This window comes from Biomphalaria glabrata, chromosome 15 (assembly GCF_947242115.1).
Source record: "Biomphalaria glabrata chromosome 15, xgBioGlab47.1, whole genome shotgun sequence".
NCBI lineage: Eukaryota > Metazoa > Mollusca > Gastropoda > Planorbidae > Biomphalaria > Biomphalaria glabrata.
Window position 1 is genome coordinate 7,143,364 of NC_074725.1, and position 17,322 is coordinate 7,160,685.

Consider the following 17,322-nt stretch of genomic DNA (forward strand, 5'->3'; position numbering starts at 1 on the left):
ATTTCGCTGATGGGCCTTTCCTATGGATTCTAAGACTAAAAGTTTCCATATCTGGATCTAACAAAAACAACGTAAGATTTTTTTTAAAGTTGTTTCAAAAAAATAAATCACTGAGTATGACTCTTCTTCTTCTAGTCTACTTCAGACTAGTGACTAGAAATCTAGATCTAGATCCCATGAACATTGTGCAGAGAATACATAGAGAAAAATTCTGAATGTATATATATACTGCTAAAAAAATCGTATCCACAGACCTATATAATATATATGATCGTATCTAAGCAAGCTAATATGGCGGTCGCTTCAACTTCCTGTTTTCAAATCTGAAAAATTCTATATACTCATAGTAGTCATAGTAGATGAAATGAAACACCTAGACTTAGTAGATCATAGATGTAGATCATCAGATACCAAAAGTAGATGATATCGTACAATCATCTTGTCTTTATTATTATAGTTTAGAAATCTGATTTTGTGTGTGTGTTACTCAAGTCACTGTGTCGTGTGAGTGTAAGTTGTAAATTGATTAAGTGTAAGTTGTAAGACAGTAAAATGAGTAAGTTTTACTAGTTTTAGACCTAGCTAGTAGCTAAGTCTAAGTCATAAGTGTGTGAAATACTTAGATCTAGGTATTAGATGATTAGTGAAACTTCACATCAAAGGCCCAGCTAGCTATAAAGTTTCAACTGACAATTTTAGTAATTCATTTACTTCACTTCATTTACTTAGAACTAGTAGTAGTGATCTAGAATGACTAGAATATAGAAAGAGTATTTTATATGTAGACTATATAGAATTAGATCTATATTCTATATAGATGATAGATCTATTGACTTATAAATCCATCTAAAAGACATTGAACATAAAATCATCTAGATTAGATCTGTGGTCTATATCTATCATAAAATTCATAATCTATATGCAGATATAGAATCCATATAGTTATAGTTTAATATATGATTAAATGTAAAAAAAAAAACTATAAAAAAAAACTAAAAGAGCATGTAATATAATATAAAGATCTACTACTAATCTAAATAAATAAATGCATTATACAAGAAATGACGGAGAGCCTAGATAGAGAGGCACCGGAAATTGGCCTCCACATAAACTCTGATAAGACTAAAATTGTGCATGTGGGGATATAAGACAAAGGGTGAGACATGGAAGTAATCTGCCAAAATTGAGAAAAGACTAAATGTGGCTCAACAAAAATGGCTAAGATGGATTTCAGGAGTCAGTTATATAGATCAGGTCTCAAACAAGGAAATTCTATGCCAAACTGGGAGGTTGTGACAGAGTGTCCTATGAGGTTTGTGGGACACGTTCTAAATGAACTAGGCATACCAAGAGTTGCGATGACATGGAGGCCAATATGAGCAAACAGGGACATCCTCATAAAACTTGGTGCCACACTTTCATGGAAGACCTCCAAACAGAGGAAACCAGGTAGGAAGAGGCTTCAGACATTGCCAGTGACAGATCTTGTGGAGACAGCTTGCCAGGCAAAAGTCTAGTAGAGATCTAGACTAGATGATAGAGATCTAGAATATTATTATAAATATATATATAAATATTATATATATTATAAAAATATATTCTAGATTAGATCTACTTTTTTATGGCTATGATGTTATAATAAATATTTTTTTGTTATAATTTTTAATTATTCAATTTAGAATTCTAGTCTACTTTATTGTATTATATTATTATAAAAACTCCTTAAATTTAAAAAATGTCATAAATAATACATTAATTTCTAACAGTTCTCCTTCATTCTTATTGCTTTTAGCATGGGTTGGGTTGCCTGAATCAGGAAAGTGAATGAGCTCCTCAAGAGTTTAAGTTTCTAATTATCATTCACAACTAGATTAACACATGGAGACATGCAAGGCATAATTATCTTCTCTTTGAAAGTAATGTCTGTAATGGAGTAACTGCTTTATATAGTTTGGGTGTAATTATTATGACATTAAATATATGATATTATGTTTTCTTTTTTAATTGCTTTTGTATAGAGCATTTTTCATGCTCAGTGTGCTATGGTCCAATCTCTTTTACAAGTGGCTTTGTGGGAGGAGGAGGTATCTGGGGATGGTTTCTGTGCTGCCAAAAGGCATTCAACAGATACATTGCAGCTTGATTCAAACACAAGCCCCTTCCACAGTTTATGCCACTGAGAAAGAGAGAAGAATGGGGAGAGATAGAGAGAGGAGGAGGGGATTGATAGAGAGAGAGGAGAAGGAGGAGAAAGAGAGAGGAGGAAATGAAGGAGAGAAAGAGAGAAGAGTGGAGAGAGATAGAGGGGAAGAGAGGGGAGGAAGAGGAGGAGAGAAAGAATGGAGAGAGGAGGATGAGAGAGAAAGAGGGAAGAGTGGAGAGATAGAGGGGAAGAGAGGGGAGGAAGAGGAGAGAAAGAGAGAAGAGTGGAGAGAGATAAAGAGAGGAGGAAGAGAGAGAAGGGGATAGGTAGAGAGAGAGGAGAAGAAGGAGAAAGAGAGAGGAGGAAGAGGAGAAAAAGAGAGAAGAGTTGTAATGTACTAGTTTAGAGAGTAGGTTAGTTTTGTTAGTTAAATATATTGTGTATAGTTTTAGCGATGGTAAAAGTAATGACGTAGTAAGACAGACTAATGACGTAGTAGACTTGGGCGAACAAGAGACCAACATGGCGTTATGTTAGAAGTAGGCTGTTTTGAATAGTAATTGAATAGCAGTTAGATATAGCGACGTTTTAGAAAGACTGGACGGATTTCCCAGTGCTTAATAAAGTCCCATTTTATAGAACTGAATGTTGTTATCAAGTCTATCTATTTTGTAATGTTCTGTGGCTAATGTTAAAGTAATAATTGCACAACATGAAGTCAGATTAGATTAGCCCACAACAGAGTGGAGAGAGATACAGCAAGGAGGAGAGAAAGAGAGAAGATTGGAGAGAGATAAAGAGAGAGGAGGAGATAGGTAGGGAGAGAGAGAAGGAGAAGAAAGAGGCTTTCCTTCTGAAATAAAGATTTTACATTCTTGCCCAAACCTTCTACAGGATTGCAAGGGATGGAAATGGGCAGGGTTTGAACTTGGGAGATCATGATCACAGTCCAAAGCCGCATACCACATGATCAGGCTATTGTACTATTTTAAAATTGATGCAGTAATACTAGTCTAGTGTAGGAGATTGATCATTAGGGTAAATAACAACTATGCTCCTCTGGTATACTACTTTTGCAGAATTAATTTGACACTTGAACAACTTTTAAATGCAGTTCTGGTATACTACTTTTGCAGAATAAATATGACACCTGTTCCAGTCCTTATGATTTTGTACAGTAGTGATGCTACAGAAGTTAGATATTCTGATGGTTCTCGTCTAGAATTATCACCTTGTGGGTCAACAATGATATATCATCCTTCTGTCACTGCCACTGAGCACCCTCATCATGGTAAGAGTAAATCTTTTTGTCTTTTGTGTCAATGTCATGTTTTTATTTAACGTACATAAAAATGCTTGTGTCTTATTGCAAACTTTAAATGGTTGTACACTCAATGGCAATAAAAGGCTAGTGCAATCACTCTTATCAAATACGAACTGAAGTAAAAGTAATATCCTCATGAGACAGATTTCTTAAGGACTATTTCTTTTCACACATTTCTATTGCCAAGTATTAACCGGGATATCATGTAACTAGTCAAATCTAAATGTTTTTATCAGATAGAAGGTAGACTCATCAACTTTATTAGATACAGGTGGAAAGTCTGTCTTCTTAGATACTCAAGCTTGGAAACCTTGGTTTGGGAGCAATGCACTAAGTGTTCATGCACATATCTCTATTCTGGCAACATCTCACAAAGGTTGTGAAATAACGTTTTAAACAAATGTATTTTTAAAAAAGGCAAACAACACTAATATTGCTTAAAATCATGCAGTTCAAATCATCTTTTATATTAAATTCTATGTGTGTGTGTGTGTGAATAATCTTTAATAGTAATAATAATAATAATATTTATTATCCGTAAGAAAATTTGTCTTACTATTTGTGCATTACACCAAACAAAACATTATAACTATAGAAAACCAAAATATACATTCACACCAGACTCACTCAAAATTTACATGTGAAATGTTTCTATCAGATTGTTGAATTGTTTTTAGACTCAGCTTGTCCCCTATAAATAGATATTATCTTATAAATTACAGACATTACTTCCCAAAACAGAAGATAATAATGTCTCATGCATATTCCTGTATCAGTCTAGTCATGTATATTAATTCTATATTAAGATTTATTGTTGGTTATTATGATCACCCCCTTCTGTTGCCTATGGTTTAATTTTGCTTATTATTGACATAAAAATGGAATAATCTGCTTGTCATTGTTAGATCATGTTGTTATTTACAGTGAAATATAAAACTATCCAGAAGAGAACAATGTTTGTGACCAGTGAGCACAGGGCTAAAGTTCTGCAGGCCTTGGACTTTAGAAACAGATTTGCAGAAAGACCTTATTTATGTAAAGAGTTGATTCCAGCAGATGATGTTCTGGTATGTTTGTTGTATATGTTTGTTTTTTGTCATGCTTATGTTTCTTAAGAAATCTGTATTTCTTTTGTACATATTTTTTTTAGTTTGCATTCAGAATTTTTCTCTATGTATTCTCTGCACAACGTTCATGGGATCTAAATAGTAAACAACTTGGCTACAGAACCACAAGCCAGTTTGAATCCTGGTCAGTGTTGCAATGGAATGTTTGATTACAGGAGGATCAAGTGCCAATTGATATTAATGGATGAAATTCAAAACATTTCCTTTTGTACTGGCTTTGTGTCACTATTATTAACAAGAAAAACATAACAAATACTTTTTAAAATATTATGTGTAATTGTATCACTTAGTTAGGATCATTCATGTGATTACATTTGTAATAGATGTAGAGTAATAAATCTGTGCGATTAGAAATATTTTTACTAGTTGTTTTTGTTTAGTGCAATTTCGGGCGATCTCATGCTATAAGCTTTCTCAATGTGCTATGATCCTATCACTTGTATGCACCAGTTGGGGTTAGGGAGTATGGAACATCTGACTGAATGTTACCATGAGCACTTTTTAAATGCATAAAAAAAACTTGTTCAATCATGGCTCAAGCCTCCACAAGGGGACTTATTCACTTTTTACCATCACATCTGTTAAGTATGAATTTATTTCCCTTGTTAGATATCAAACAAAATAATTAATTACCAATCGTTGATTAACTAATTGGTTATTTTGTTTTATTGATTCTTGTTTTATCTGGTACAAGAAATAATTGTGCGAAATTTTTTACTAGACAGACAGAGTGAGTGATATAAGCTTTGTAAAAAATTGTCTAGAAAAGCATGAGAACTTTATAACAAACTCAGTGGATCTCCATGTCTCAAAGGAAATTTTACTTAGTTCTTTATTGCTTAACATTAAATTCAGAACTATTAAGAGAAATCTGTCCTAGTCATTTAAAACTTGACAGGGGAAAAACGATCTATTTTGATTCAAATAAAATTTGTCAATTATTTGTGACAATTATTTTTTTTAAGACTTTATTATTTTAAAGTAAACAAAATACTTTTTATGTTATATCAATTTAATTTTTGTTTCTTTTTTTCCAGGCACTTTATTCTAAAATTGATAGAATTGCTTGGCCTAGAGACTTGGCAAAAGTTGATGTTGAAATTTTACCAGACGGTAGTAGAAGAATAACATCACTGGATGAGTATGCAAGTTTAATTGTCTCCCCACATGGTCAGGACTTTACCGTCTGCTATCTGTCACAGATTAGTAGAGAAAGAAAGTCAACCAAGAATGTTTTTGCACAGTCTTCTAAATCTGCAAGCTCATTTTGTGGCATGTCTAAAATATCTTTTGAGAAGCTTAAAAACGAGCCATCACAGAAAGACTTAAGGCCTAAGGAAGCTATTGTTCATCCATTTGAGTCTTGTCAAAGTTTCTCATATGACAATGAATTAGTCAACAATAATAATAGTAATATTCTTTCCACTCAGACTGAATCTACCTCTGTTAAAATGGGTGCTAAAAGCAGCTTTGAGCATGGATGTAAACCAGACAATTTTATGCCAGTCACATCTTCTGAGTCTTCAACAAGTAGGTCGTCTCCACCTCACACAAATAATACTGTTTTATTGAATTCTATCAACTCTATTGAAAATGTTACGTTTGATGTTGCAACCAACCAAAAAGACAATCAAAATATTCATGATTTCTACTCAAAGACTGGACTAGTACAAAGCCGAGATATTTTCATGGATACCCATTTTAATATGAACTCACCCTCTGCGCAAGAACTTTCTAGTATTAGTAGGTCCTCTACACCAGATGGTCTTAGAATGACCATAGACTCAGATGCCACACTTATCCAAGATAACACGTTAATATCAAACACTGCATCTGGCAACATGAAAGCTGCTCAACCCTCTCAATTCACCTCAAGTCCAAATGATGATGTTATTCAATATAAAAAGAAAATAATAGACAGTGGTTCCCTTAATGGGTCATTTTTGGAAAACTGTCCATCATTGCAACATGACGGATCAGCCTCTCATGAAAATAGAAACAAAGTAAAAGTAAGTCCAGAAATAGGAACTGAGTCTTTTTCTGCCACCTTACAAAATGATGCACATGCCAGTGCTGCATTGGAAAACATTAGTAACCATGTCAACCAAGTTAACATTGCCAGCGATGAGGATCATATCAAGATTGCTCAAAAATTGGACTTTGGTGATGATGTTGAAGGTCAGAGTTCATCATATGCCAGAGTTTGTGATTGTGAAGCTAATGAGATAAATGATGATTACTTGAAAGGACTGAAAACAAATAATCAAAGTCATAACAGGTTGAAAATTACAGAACCAGATCATGATGGGTTGAGAACTACTAAAACAGATCATGAAGGATTAAGAACAAATGAACCAGAACATGATGTGCTGAAAATGAATGAGCCTGATTATCATGGGCTGAGAACTATCCAACTAGATCATAATGAGTTGAGAACTACTGAACTAGATCATAATGATTTGAGGACTACTGAACTAGATCATGAGAACAGACGTCAATATGTTTGGTTGACCAAACATATATCAAGAAATGATTGCCCAACAGAGTGGACCATTCCACTCAAATTAGCTTTGGGAGGTCATCCAAAGCTCTCAGGTCATTTTGTTTTACATTGTGATCTAGTGGTCATGTCTAACTAAAGTCTTCAATACTAAAATTACTGAAGTCACAAAATAAATATTCAAAAGAAAATAATGAAATAAGCTTTTTACTAGTTTGAAGAATTTAATTACAATTTTTAGATTCTTTTTTTTTAATTTAAGTTCATTTGTATAGTAACTAGTACTGTTCATTGTTTGGTTTGAATTTGACAAAAGTTTTAGCAAAATCTATTTTAGATCTTAATAAGTATTTTTCATTAGCTGTGAAAATTCAAAGCAACCATTGTTTCAGCTAACTACTTGTTCATCTTTTTGGTTCATCTTGTTCCAACCTATGACTACCAGTAAAATGGCTTTTAGAGAGGTTTAACTTAATTCATTTTTTAACCCCAGTTTTACTTGTCCAATAGTGTTTGCAATATCTGGACTATCAAACACATATTTCTTCTAGCCTAATCTCTCCTCCTTTACTTCCTAATGTCAAAGTGGTGTATCTTGAATTTTTAATGTTAGACCCCTCTCACATTGACCTTTAATACAGCAGTTTACTTTTGGTTATCCCCACAAAGTTGTAGAAAAATACAAATCTTTTAAAAACTTTGATTCACAAGCAGCCTTTTGAACATAGAATCACATAAATATGACCCAACAATTTAAAACAATCAGTAGAAAAAAGAATATGTTTTAAAACTTAAAGCTTAAAATTTAAAGCTTATCTAAGGAGAAATAACTGCTAATTACTACCATTTATCTGAAAATTACAGGGTTTTGCTCCCTTTATGCTATATAAAACAAAATTAATTAATTAGTACTAAGAGAATAACTAATTGGTTAATTTTTTAATTGATTTGTGTATTGTTATTAACTATGAATAATTATGCAAAATTTCAACTTGATCTGAGAATGGGAAGTGGTAGAAAAAATGTGTCAATATGTATTGAGACTAAATCAATATATATGTCCACATCTAATATTTATTCCCATTTTTTCAAAATCAAATTAAATAATTAATTAATTAATTAACTAATTGTTTTGTTTTGTTTTATTGATTCATGTCTTGTCAGATTCAATGAATAATTGTGCAAAATCTTAACTTGATCTGAGAATGGGAGAAAAAATATGTTCAAATGTTTTGCCAGACAGACAGATTGACAGAGTGAGTTGATATAAGCTTTGTAAAGAAATTTTTACTTGTTACAAATTAAAAAAAACATAGCAAGAGACCTTGGAGTGTGGCCTGTTTTTACTGAGGCCCTATGTTCCATGAGGAACGCAAAGGAAAGATGATGATGATGATAAATTACTAATAATTGTAATATCTCTCAATCTGTTTGTTACAGAAGTTAGTGCAACCTCAGTGCCAAGCAAGAGGAGACTACTAACTGTCTCAACTCATTTCAAACCTTCAGCTAATGAATGCAGTTTCACTACAGTGCCCTCCCCTTTACCACTGTTGTGCCCCTATCAACATAAGCACAAAGTGTTATTTGCATCCTTCCAAGCTGACCAGTCAGAGGACCAGCACACCAGTGGTGATTTCCAGCATGGAAAGTTAAAAATGATTATTTCAGAAGGGGTAGTTTATAGGTGAGTGAAGATTTCTATTTTTTCACTTTACCATATGCAATTTATTTTGGGTTTTGCTTTACTAGTTTTAATTTGTTTAAACATTATTTACTAATCAAATTGTACTTTATTTTTATTAGAGATTTATCATTTTGAATTTATAAATGATTTTTTTATATGGTTACTTTCAGGCTGATCCAAAAGGGTGAGCTGAAAATAATTGAAATTCACCCTGGAGACGGAAGTGTCCTGGTATCTCAAGGCATTCAAGCACATTTCTATACTCACTACATTCTAGATGGGGACAAGGTTAGTTTACTTTAGTATGCCAATTCCTACTGGACAAAGGACCAGCTAACTTGAAACCTTTTTTACAACCAGGGTTTAATCTTTTTTTTTTTTATTGTTTTAAACTAAAAAGTATTTTTAAAATAGTAACCTAGAAATTAAAGAGGCATTAATGTTGTATATATTAATTCTTTATGTTAGATTGAAGAGAGAACTTACTCACTGAAGTCACTTCCACCAGGGAGACCTAAAGGAAGATACAGTGTTGAACATCTTATAAAAACTGCAAACAGGTTAGATAATTCATTTATGTTTAAGTTGCTAAGTTTCCCATTTCAGACCTTGCAATCTATAGAGCAGATGTTAATGTCATCTGTTTCTTTGGTCAACGGTTAACAAGCAGGGTGTTATGTGGCCAGCACAATGACCAACAGCCTTTACTTTCCTCAACTAAAGTCAGGTACCATTAGAGTTGGGTGGACTCAGGGGCACCCTAAAAATCTCAAATTCAAAATCCCAGTCTTCACTAAGATTTAAACCCAGGACCTCAGATTCGTAAGCCAAGTGCATAACCATTTGACCACCGCAACCCCAATACATTTATAGATTTACTATATTACACATTACCAACTGTAATGTGTTTATCTTTATCCATTTGAGTCATTCAGGTCAAGAGAGAAGATTCTTACATTAGAAAATAAGAAATTGAAATTTAGATGTTCTTTTTTTTTTAACATATAAATCAGTGATCCCAACCTAAAACCAGTGGACCATATCTAGTCCTTGCCACAGTGCACATTGAGGCTGCAGAAACTCAGTTCTATTGGTTTCAATGTTTTCTGGAATGTTTCAACCTATGACTAAATAGTAAATGTATACGCCCCTTTGACAAAAAGATTGGCGCCACTGGTCTAAATTTTCTAACCTATCTTGTTCTTCTTGTACAAACAAGGCTTGCTTCATGAGATTATATTTGCTTTCAAATACATTCTCATGAGTATGTTAAGTTCATTTGTTAGTTTCATTTGCTATGAAATTTAATTTGAACATTTTCTTTACCCTCAGATTTTTCTTGTTAAACACTCAGTGGGAAAAAAGAGGTCTCAGTGAAGTGACTCCATGTTGGAATGTAATTTTTTTTTTTTTTTTACTTTTGTAAAAATGGTTCATTGAAATAAGATTTGGTTAATTATTACTAGTTTCTAGTGATCTAAACAATGGAGAGGAGCCATTGCCATTTCTAATATTAGTAACTATATTAGAAGAATTTTTTTTTGTAATGAGAGAAATGTATTTAAGGGGGAGTAACTGCTTTTAAAGAACTGCAATAGAGGAAAATATTTTACTTCTAAGAGTGCAAGACAATAAAAGGTAAATGATTTCTAGTTAACAAGGAAACATTTCATTCAAAGTACAATGTGACTTAAAAGCAAAACATTATCTTGTGAAAATTCAGACATGGCTACATTAAATTCCTTTTTTTTTCCACAAATGTCATTTTTTTTGTAATACTTTGAAATCAATTTGGATGCCAAAAATATTCCTAATTGAACAAGATTTAGTATGTGATAACAACATTCAGTATGTGATAACAACATTTAATATGTGATAACAACATTTAGTATGGGATTATTGCTCACAAATATACAAAAATCCAGTTCCATTCACATGTTCATATTGTGCTCTATATAGTGTATACCTATATAGTTTAAAATGTGTTTGTTTCTTCTCTAGAAAGATGTTATTGCTGTTGTTGAGCCTTTGTCTACTTCATTGCTAGAAGAGTATCATGTGGAAGGACTGGGAAAGTTTTCTGCTTTCAGCAATGGCAGAGTTAGAATAGTTTTTACAGACAGGACTGCTTTAGACATGGTTTGTAATGTCTCAAATCGCTTGAATCTCAGTCAAGGTCAACTACCTCAGGTAAGATTTAGATCTATAAATAATAACTTGATCATAATTAAAGACATTTAATAAATAGCTATTGTTTGTATATATAGTATGGCATACTATTATCATATTATCATACTCCCACTGCTTATTTTAAGGGTTTCTGTCTAGTTTTCACTGCTGAATCAAAATATAATTGATAATAGCCTGGAAAAAGTTACCTAAGTTGCTTATTTAAGTTTTTCAAATCTGAACAAAAATGGCCTAAAGAAAACATATGTTTCTAAATTTATATAAATTTGAAGTATTTTCTGAAAGATTATTTATTATAATTTTAAAATTAAAAAATGGCACAGGTAAAGTAGTTACCTTGCTGTACTTTGGTGAATTTCGTTAAATACAGAGCGGGAAAGTGTAAATAGTGACCATGAGTTGTGTATGACTCGAAATACTGTTGTTTTGAGAGATTGAGAGTTTAGTTAGTTGGTGAAATGAGTTGATGAAGCTAAGTCTTTGTAGTCAGTTGCTGTAGGTAGTCTGTGTGCAACAGCTGAAGTAGTCAGTCAGTGACATAAGTTGATGAAATAAGTGTTGTGAAGTAAGCTAATGAAGTCATCATGTAACAAGTGAAGTTAGAAAGCTAGCCAAGTAATAATGCAGTAAGAGAGTTAATAGTTATGTTTAAAGTATGTATATATTAAAATAAAGGGATTAGTGTATTTCAAGACTATATGGATTATATTACATGTAAAACTCTATTATATTACATGTATTATGTCCATGGAAATTGAATTTATTTGTATGTAACTAAACATGTTATACAGTCAAGAGTTAAGTCATCATATGTCACATATGCTAGTAGTTCCTGTGATTGTTGTTGTCCAGTCTTTGGACTGTCTGCTTAAATGATATGCCTGTAAGCATCCTACAAATGAAAGTCATGATGTTCATTATATCATTGACAAAAAAAAAGTTATTGCACAACTAAATTCAAGCAAAGCTACACTGTAAAGTAAAAGTGAAAAATCCAAATAAAATTGAAATCCTAAGGGGTTTATTTTGTTTGTTTGTTGTTTTTTGTAGCAGCTTAAAATGAATTTCAGTTTTAGTAATTCCCCTAAAAAAAGAAAATATCTTTGTCAGAAAAGTTACAGACATTTCTTTAAAAAAAAAGATTTCTACATCATGCTCCTTTTCATGTCTAGAACTAGTCGTGCATGGTAATTAGACACTTAAACTGTTTTTTTTTTGGGCTGATTAAGGCAACACATTTCATACTTTAGTGGCATTATGAAAGAATGTCCACTTATACCAATTAGTCCTCTTAGTAAATTTTTTCTGCAAGATCTACATCTATCTTTTCTTTATTGAAATATTCCCTAATTAGAAAAGTGTTTTAATTTTTAAACTAGAAGTTATGTCTATTCCATATTGTTAAGCTCCATAATTATTTCTAGCTTGGCCCAGGAACCAATCATACTTGCAATCCCATATCACAATGCTAATAAATGCTTAAAGACATTGATTCAATTGTTCTAATTCATATGTTTTTCTTATTTTAGGAGTATTTTTTAAAAGGTTAAAGAATATTTCTTTGTGCATAAAATGACTAGTTAATTTTTTCTTCAAGACATCATTACCAGGAGCTGAGGTTGTCTCCCATATAAACACTGTTTGTAACAACAGTAATGCTCGTTTACTTTTGCCTTCTGGTAACTATGTTACAGTGGACATCAACTGCCCTGGAGTTTACAAACGGTCAGTTTTGTTATATGCTTTCTTTCAAATCTTCAATTTATGTTGATTAAGATCTAGTAAATTTATGTATTTCAAATGTCTATCCCAGTGTTTCCCAAACTGTGTTCCGTGGAACATTGAGGCCTGAATAGGTAGTCCACAAACTACTGGAATAATTAACTAGTAGGCCTCCACATGAATAAACCTCTCTAAAAAAATTAGCACATTGTTCTGCTAAATCCTCAGAATGTGCGAAGTGTTAAGGAAAAAGTTTAGGAAACACTGGTCTATTTAAATTTTCATTTCTGTTTTGGCGCATTCTAATAATAGTGTTTAAAATTGTCTATAATCTTATTATTAATAATAAAAAAATAAGATGGTAGGAGGATGCTCTTTAAATTTTTAGTTATCATTGTAATAAATAAATTTTGATATACATATATAAGATTTAACTTTATAAGCAATTTACTCTGTTGATCATTGCACGCAGTATTCAGTGACCATAGAAACTGATCAAAATGACATCATTTGCCCCAAAGCTTACAAGCAGATTGGACATAGTTTAAAGTACTATTATAAAATACAAATGATCTACCATCAATTTGTATATTATTATTTTCTCATCTTAAAAAATTGGTATAATGTTTTTTGTTTGGTGTAATGCACAAATTGTAAGACAAATTTCCTTACGGATAATAAAGATTATTATTATTATTATTATTATTATTCCATAAATAGCTATATCAAAGCAGCAATAGATTGGGTTTCATGGGTTAACACAATCCCAGCAGAGAGGCCAGACTTTTATAAACATCAGCAATCTGTGGAGCTCATTCAAAAGTTGGTATTTAGTGTTAGAACAGAAACCATATCTATATCAATATCTATATCTAAATGTTACAATTGCTAAGATATAATCCATTTGGACATTCATTAATTTTTATTAGATTCATTAATAAACTCATTTTTACTTGTATTCTTCTGTTTTATAGAGTTAAAGAATGCCAACTTTGAAACATTTATTTCCATTCTTTTCTCTTTCATGGAAAAGTCCTTTTAATGAACCTTTAAATGAACTAGTTGTGAAATAATGTAGTTATTGTCATTTCTAATCAGTGAAAATTTAATTCATGAATGGAATTCAATATTAAAGATATAAATATGTTTAAATCTGCATAAGTGAAAGTATTTCAAATCTGAAAATGTATGTGACGCTGGCTTTATGCTTAAATCCTACAGCAATGAAGATCTAGGTAAGAAAATTTTAAACCACTGGCTTTGTAATATTTCTTCATTTGTTCCTTTTGGAAGACAGTTGCTGGCAATGTTTTCACTATGCCAGAGTCAGCAACTTTTTAAAACATGGAAAATAGTCTGTTTAACTTTCTTCCTTTGAGATCACTTAAAGATTGTATTTGGCAGTCACACACCATAAAGGATAACTATTTAAATATCTAGGATAGTCAATGAAGAGCTTACATGTTGTTCTTACTAGATGTCTACCTCTACATGCCCAAGATGCTATTTAATTCGAGTTTTTAAACTACTGCCTTCTATTAAAACATTATATTTTGCATTTCAAATATTTGTGTGCATTATTTTCTTCCAGGTAAGTTTGACAACATTGATTGTGTATTTCTTTTTTTTTTTGTTTTTTAATTTTATATTTATTTTTTATATTTTACAGAGCAGCAGAACTTGAACTGAAAAAAATATCTTGTTTTAACTGTATCCTTTTCAATAAGTCCTCCCTTTTTTAAGGGCCATTTATTGTACTCAGTTAGACAGTTACCTATCAGTATTAACCAAATGCTTCATTACATTTTTGTTTGCGTTTGCTTTGTGATATTTTCTTTAAGTTTGATTGTGAAACATTTAGTATTCTAACATATAAAAATATACATTTGAAAAGGAAATATTGCACTCCTCGCTAAACTTACTCTACAACTCTGTAGCCTCTTCTGTCTTCACAAAAGATTCTAAATTTCCTTGAGAATTAAAATGATTTGCTTTTTTCTTAAAACTGTTATTTTCTTATCAGAATCGTTAAAAAGTTAAAATTATGAAATACAAGTTTTAACCAAGAGATACTGTTGTCCCTGCTCATTAAATGGCCTTGGGATTTGAAATTTCAACAACTGAAATGGCCAATCAAATCTTTAGTGTCTTGTTTTCCATTTGAGGTTGTTGCCTATTTTTTTTAAGTGCCCCTCCTACCCCCAACCTTTTTTTTTTTGTAGCCAGTCTATAAATGCTAAAGAACTTCTTTCTTTGTTCTCTTTTGTCTGCCATTATTTCTTTAAAGTATTTCTAACTGGACAGCTAAGCATTCCAAGGCTGCATGTAGCCAGGGCGACAAACGGTTCCCGGTCATTTCATCCCCAGTCACTTCATCCCCGGTCATTTCATCCCCTGGTCACTTCATCCCCTGGTCACTTCATCCCCCGGTCACTTCATCCCCGGTCATTTCATCCCCTGATATTTTCATCATCTGATCATTTTTATCTAACAAATTTTAATTTTAAAAATCATGAAATGAACAATATTTAATGTATTCATTTTTTATTTAAATGACAAAATTGTAACACGTTAATGTTTAAAAGGAATTAAAGCAAAACTTATACAGGCGATATGATATCACGAGGATGGATGAACTTTATTAGAAAAAAATAAAACCTTATTTCAAGGCTAAAAATGACGCGCCCATTTTCTAGAAAGAGCGATTGAAAAATAAAATAAAGTGAAACATGGTCATACTTTCACCACACCTTGGCCTTTGATGATAAGTTATCAGTGGCACGGTCATAATTATTGTAATCGCACTTCTGTCTCTCAAAAGATTTCCTCTACTTGCACCACACCTTGGCCTTTGATGATAAGTTATCAGCGGCATGATCATAATTATTCTAATTGCACTTCTATCTTTCAAATGATTTTTTACTACTTCCACCAAACCTTGGCCTTCGATCCGGATAAAATTATGATATTACAACCCCCACATCCAATAGAAGTGCTATAGCTAAGTACACACCCAGATTTACAATATAATATAAGATTTCTCATTAAGAAAACAAAGTGGAAGAGGAAACACTATAAACGCTTTAGTAACAAGTCATAAAATGTCAAAAAGCATTCTACATAATCATATTTATATACAAAATATTTAATTGGGGATGAAATGACCGGGGATGAAGTGACCAGGGGATGAAGTAACCAGGGAATGAAATGACCGGGGATGAAATGACCGGTCACCTGACAAACAATGCCTATGATTATTTTGTTGTATTAATAAGCCTTAATCTCAAACAGATATAGTTGATAACACCCTCAATGTAGGGAAGCATGTACCAAGTGAACCAAGCCAACTGCTGCATCAGAGATTACATGACTCCACTCACCACACAACTTCAGCATCCTTGAACCCCAATCAAGATGATCAAATACCTTCTATCCAACCTCAGTCCATGATGCCACGTATCAATGCACCAAAAAACCTTCCTTTAGATTGTACCATTGGTCAGACGTCAGTACCTTATGTCAGTTCACAGACTTCTAGGTCAACATTGCCAAGAGGTGATCCTCAATACAAAAAACGTGTACATCTGACATCATCATACCGCAGAAACGAGGATGAAGAATTCCCTGATGTACAACAGGTCTTGTTACAAAATTCACACATGATCAGTGAAATAGACAGCTTTCTGGAGAAAACCAAAAAGTCTTGATGCCTGTCTGATAAAAAATTTGACTTGTATATAAAAATATATTTGATCTTAAACCAAAGTCAAAGACTAAAGAATGTTTCATCTCTTTAAGAGCTAGTTTCTGACTGTGTAATGTGATCTGATCATTGGCCATTTAGAATGATTCATAACTTGAAATCAAATAAGAAAGCAGAAAGATTATTTTTGAACTCAAGTGAGAGCTAAATATTTCAGGACAAGATTGTCAAGTGTGTGGATATATTTGCATGTATTAAAACAACGTGATAATCTTATGCCAGCTCTCTGGAAAGCAAGTTTAAAAAAGACATTCACAGTTGTGCTGTTCACACAATAGCTCAGGTAATGTCAACAAGTTGGATGAGTGGTACAAGAGGGATGACTTGTACACTGAAAAAGTACTGGTTATATTACAGTAGAATGAGTGATGTATATGTATGAGTGATTTATAAGTTGATGTTTAGTTCTTCAGTTGTGCCTTACTAATTTTCATTAGCAAGATCTAATAAAGCTTTATACCTTTTATTGTTTTGTTTTCTTTAATCATAGATTCTAGATCTACTTTATACAAGTATGAAAAATAGACTTTATAACACTACAGTCCAATAATGCATCTATAAGTTTGGTTAGAAACAGAAGATGAAGCCTTCACTATAATTTCTGACATCTTCACATTTTTGTAATTCTGAAGTGAACAACTGTAGTAAAACCTATGTTTGGACCAACAAAATTATCTTATTCAATAGATATGTATCAATTGCTTATATTTAAACGTGACAAATTATTGACTTGAAGTAACTGTAATAAGAAGCAAAATATAAAGGTTTAAAACCTTTCAAACTAGACATATTTTTTTTTTTTGCAATGTGCACACAATTAACAGAACATTTGATCTTTTCTAAGGCAATTACAATGTGGCCTCAAA

At 32.3% G+C, this 17,322-nt stretch overlaps 1 protein-coding gene across 4 annotated transcripts; it reads left to right on the top strand.

Annotated features, from left to right (window-relative positions):
* Positions 1 to 272: 272 nt before the first annotated feature.
* Positions 273 to 16,922, top strand: LOC106057163 (uncharacterized). Of its 4 annotated transcripts, none has more exons than XM_056012982.1 (13): positions 273 to 510; positions 3,280 to 3,434; positions 4,392 to 4,534; positions 5,632 to 7,189; positions 8,535 to 8,781; positions 8,952 to 9,069; positions 9,250 to 9,341; positions 10,114 to 10,177; positions 10,783 to 10,971; positions 12,569 to 12,696; positions 13,414 to 13,515; positions 14,363 to 14,403; positions 15,985 to 16,922. In XM_056012982.1, exons 2-13 carry the CDS (start codon positions 3,287 to 3,289, stop codon positions 16,398 to 16,400), a joined length of 3,246 nt encoding a protein of 1,081 aa, XP_055868957.1. In that variant the 5' UTR covers positions 273 to 510; positions 3,280 to 3,286; the 3' UTR covers positions 16,401 to 16,922. The 4 variants fall into 4 exon arrangements, with proteins under 4 accessions (XP_055868957.1, XP_055868958.1, XP_055868959.1 ...); XM_056012983.1 differs by having other exon boundaries at positions 273 to 504; XM_056012984.1 differs by lacking the exon at positions 273 to 510 and adding an exon at positions 539 to 556.
* Positions 16,923 to 17,322: the final 400 nt, after the last annotated feature.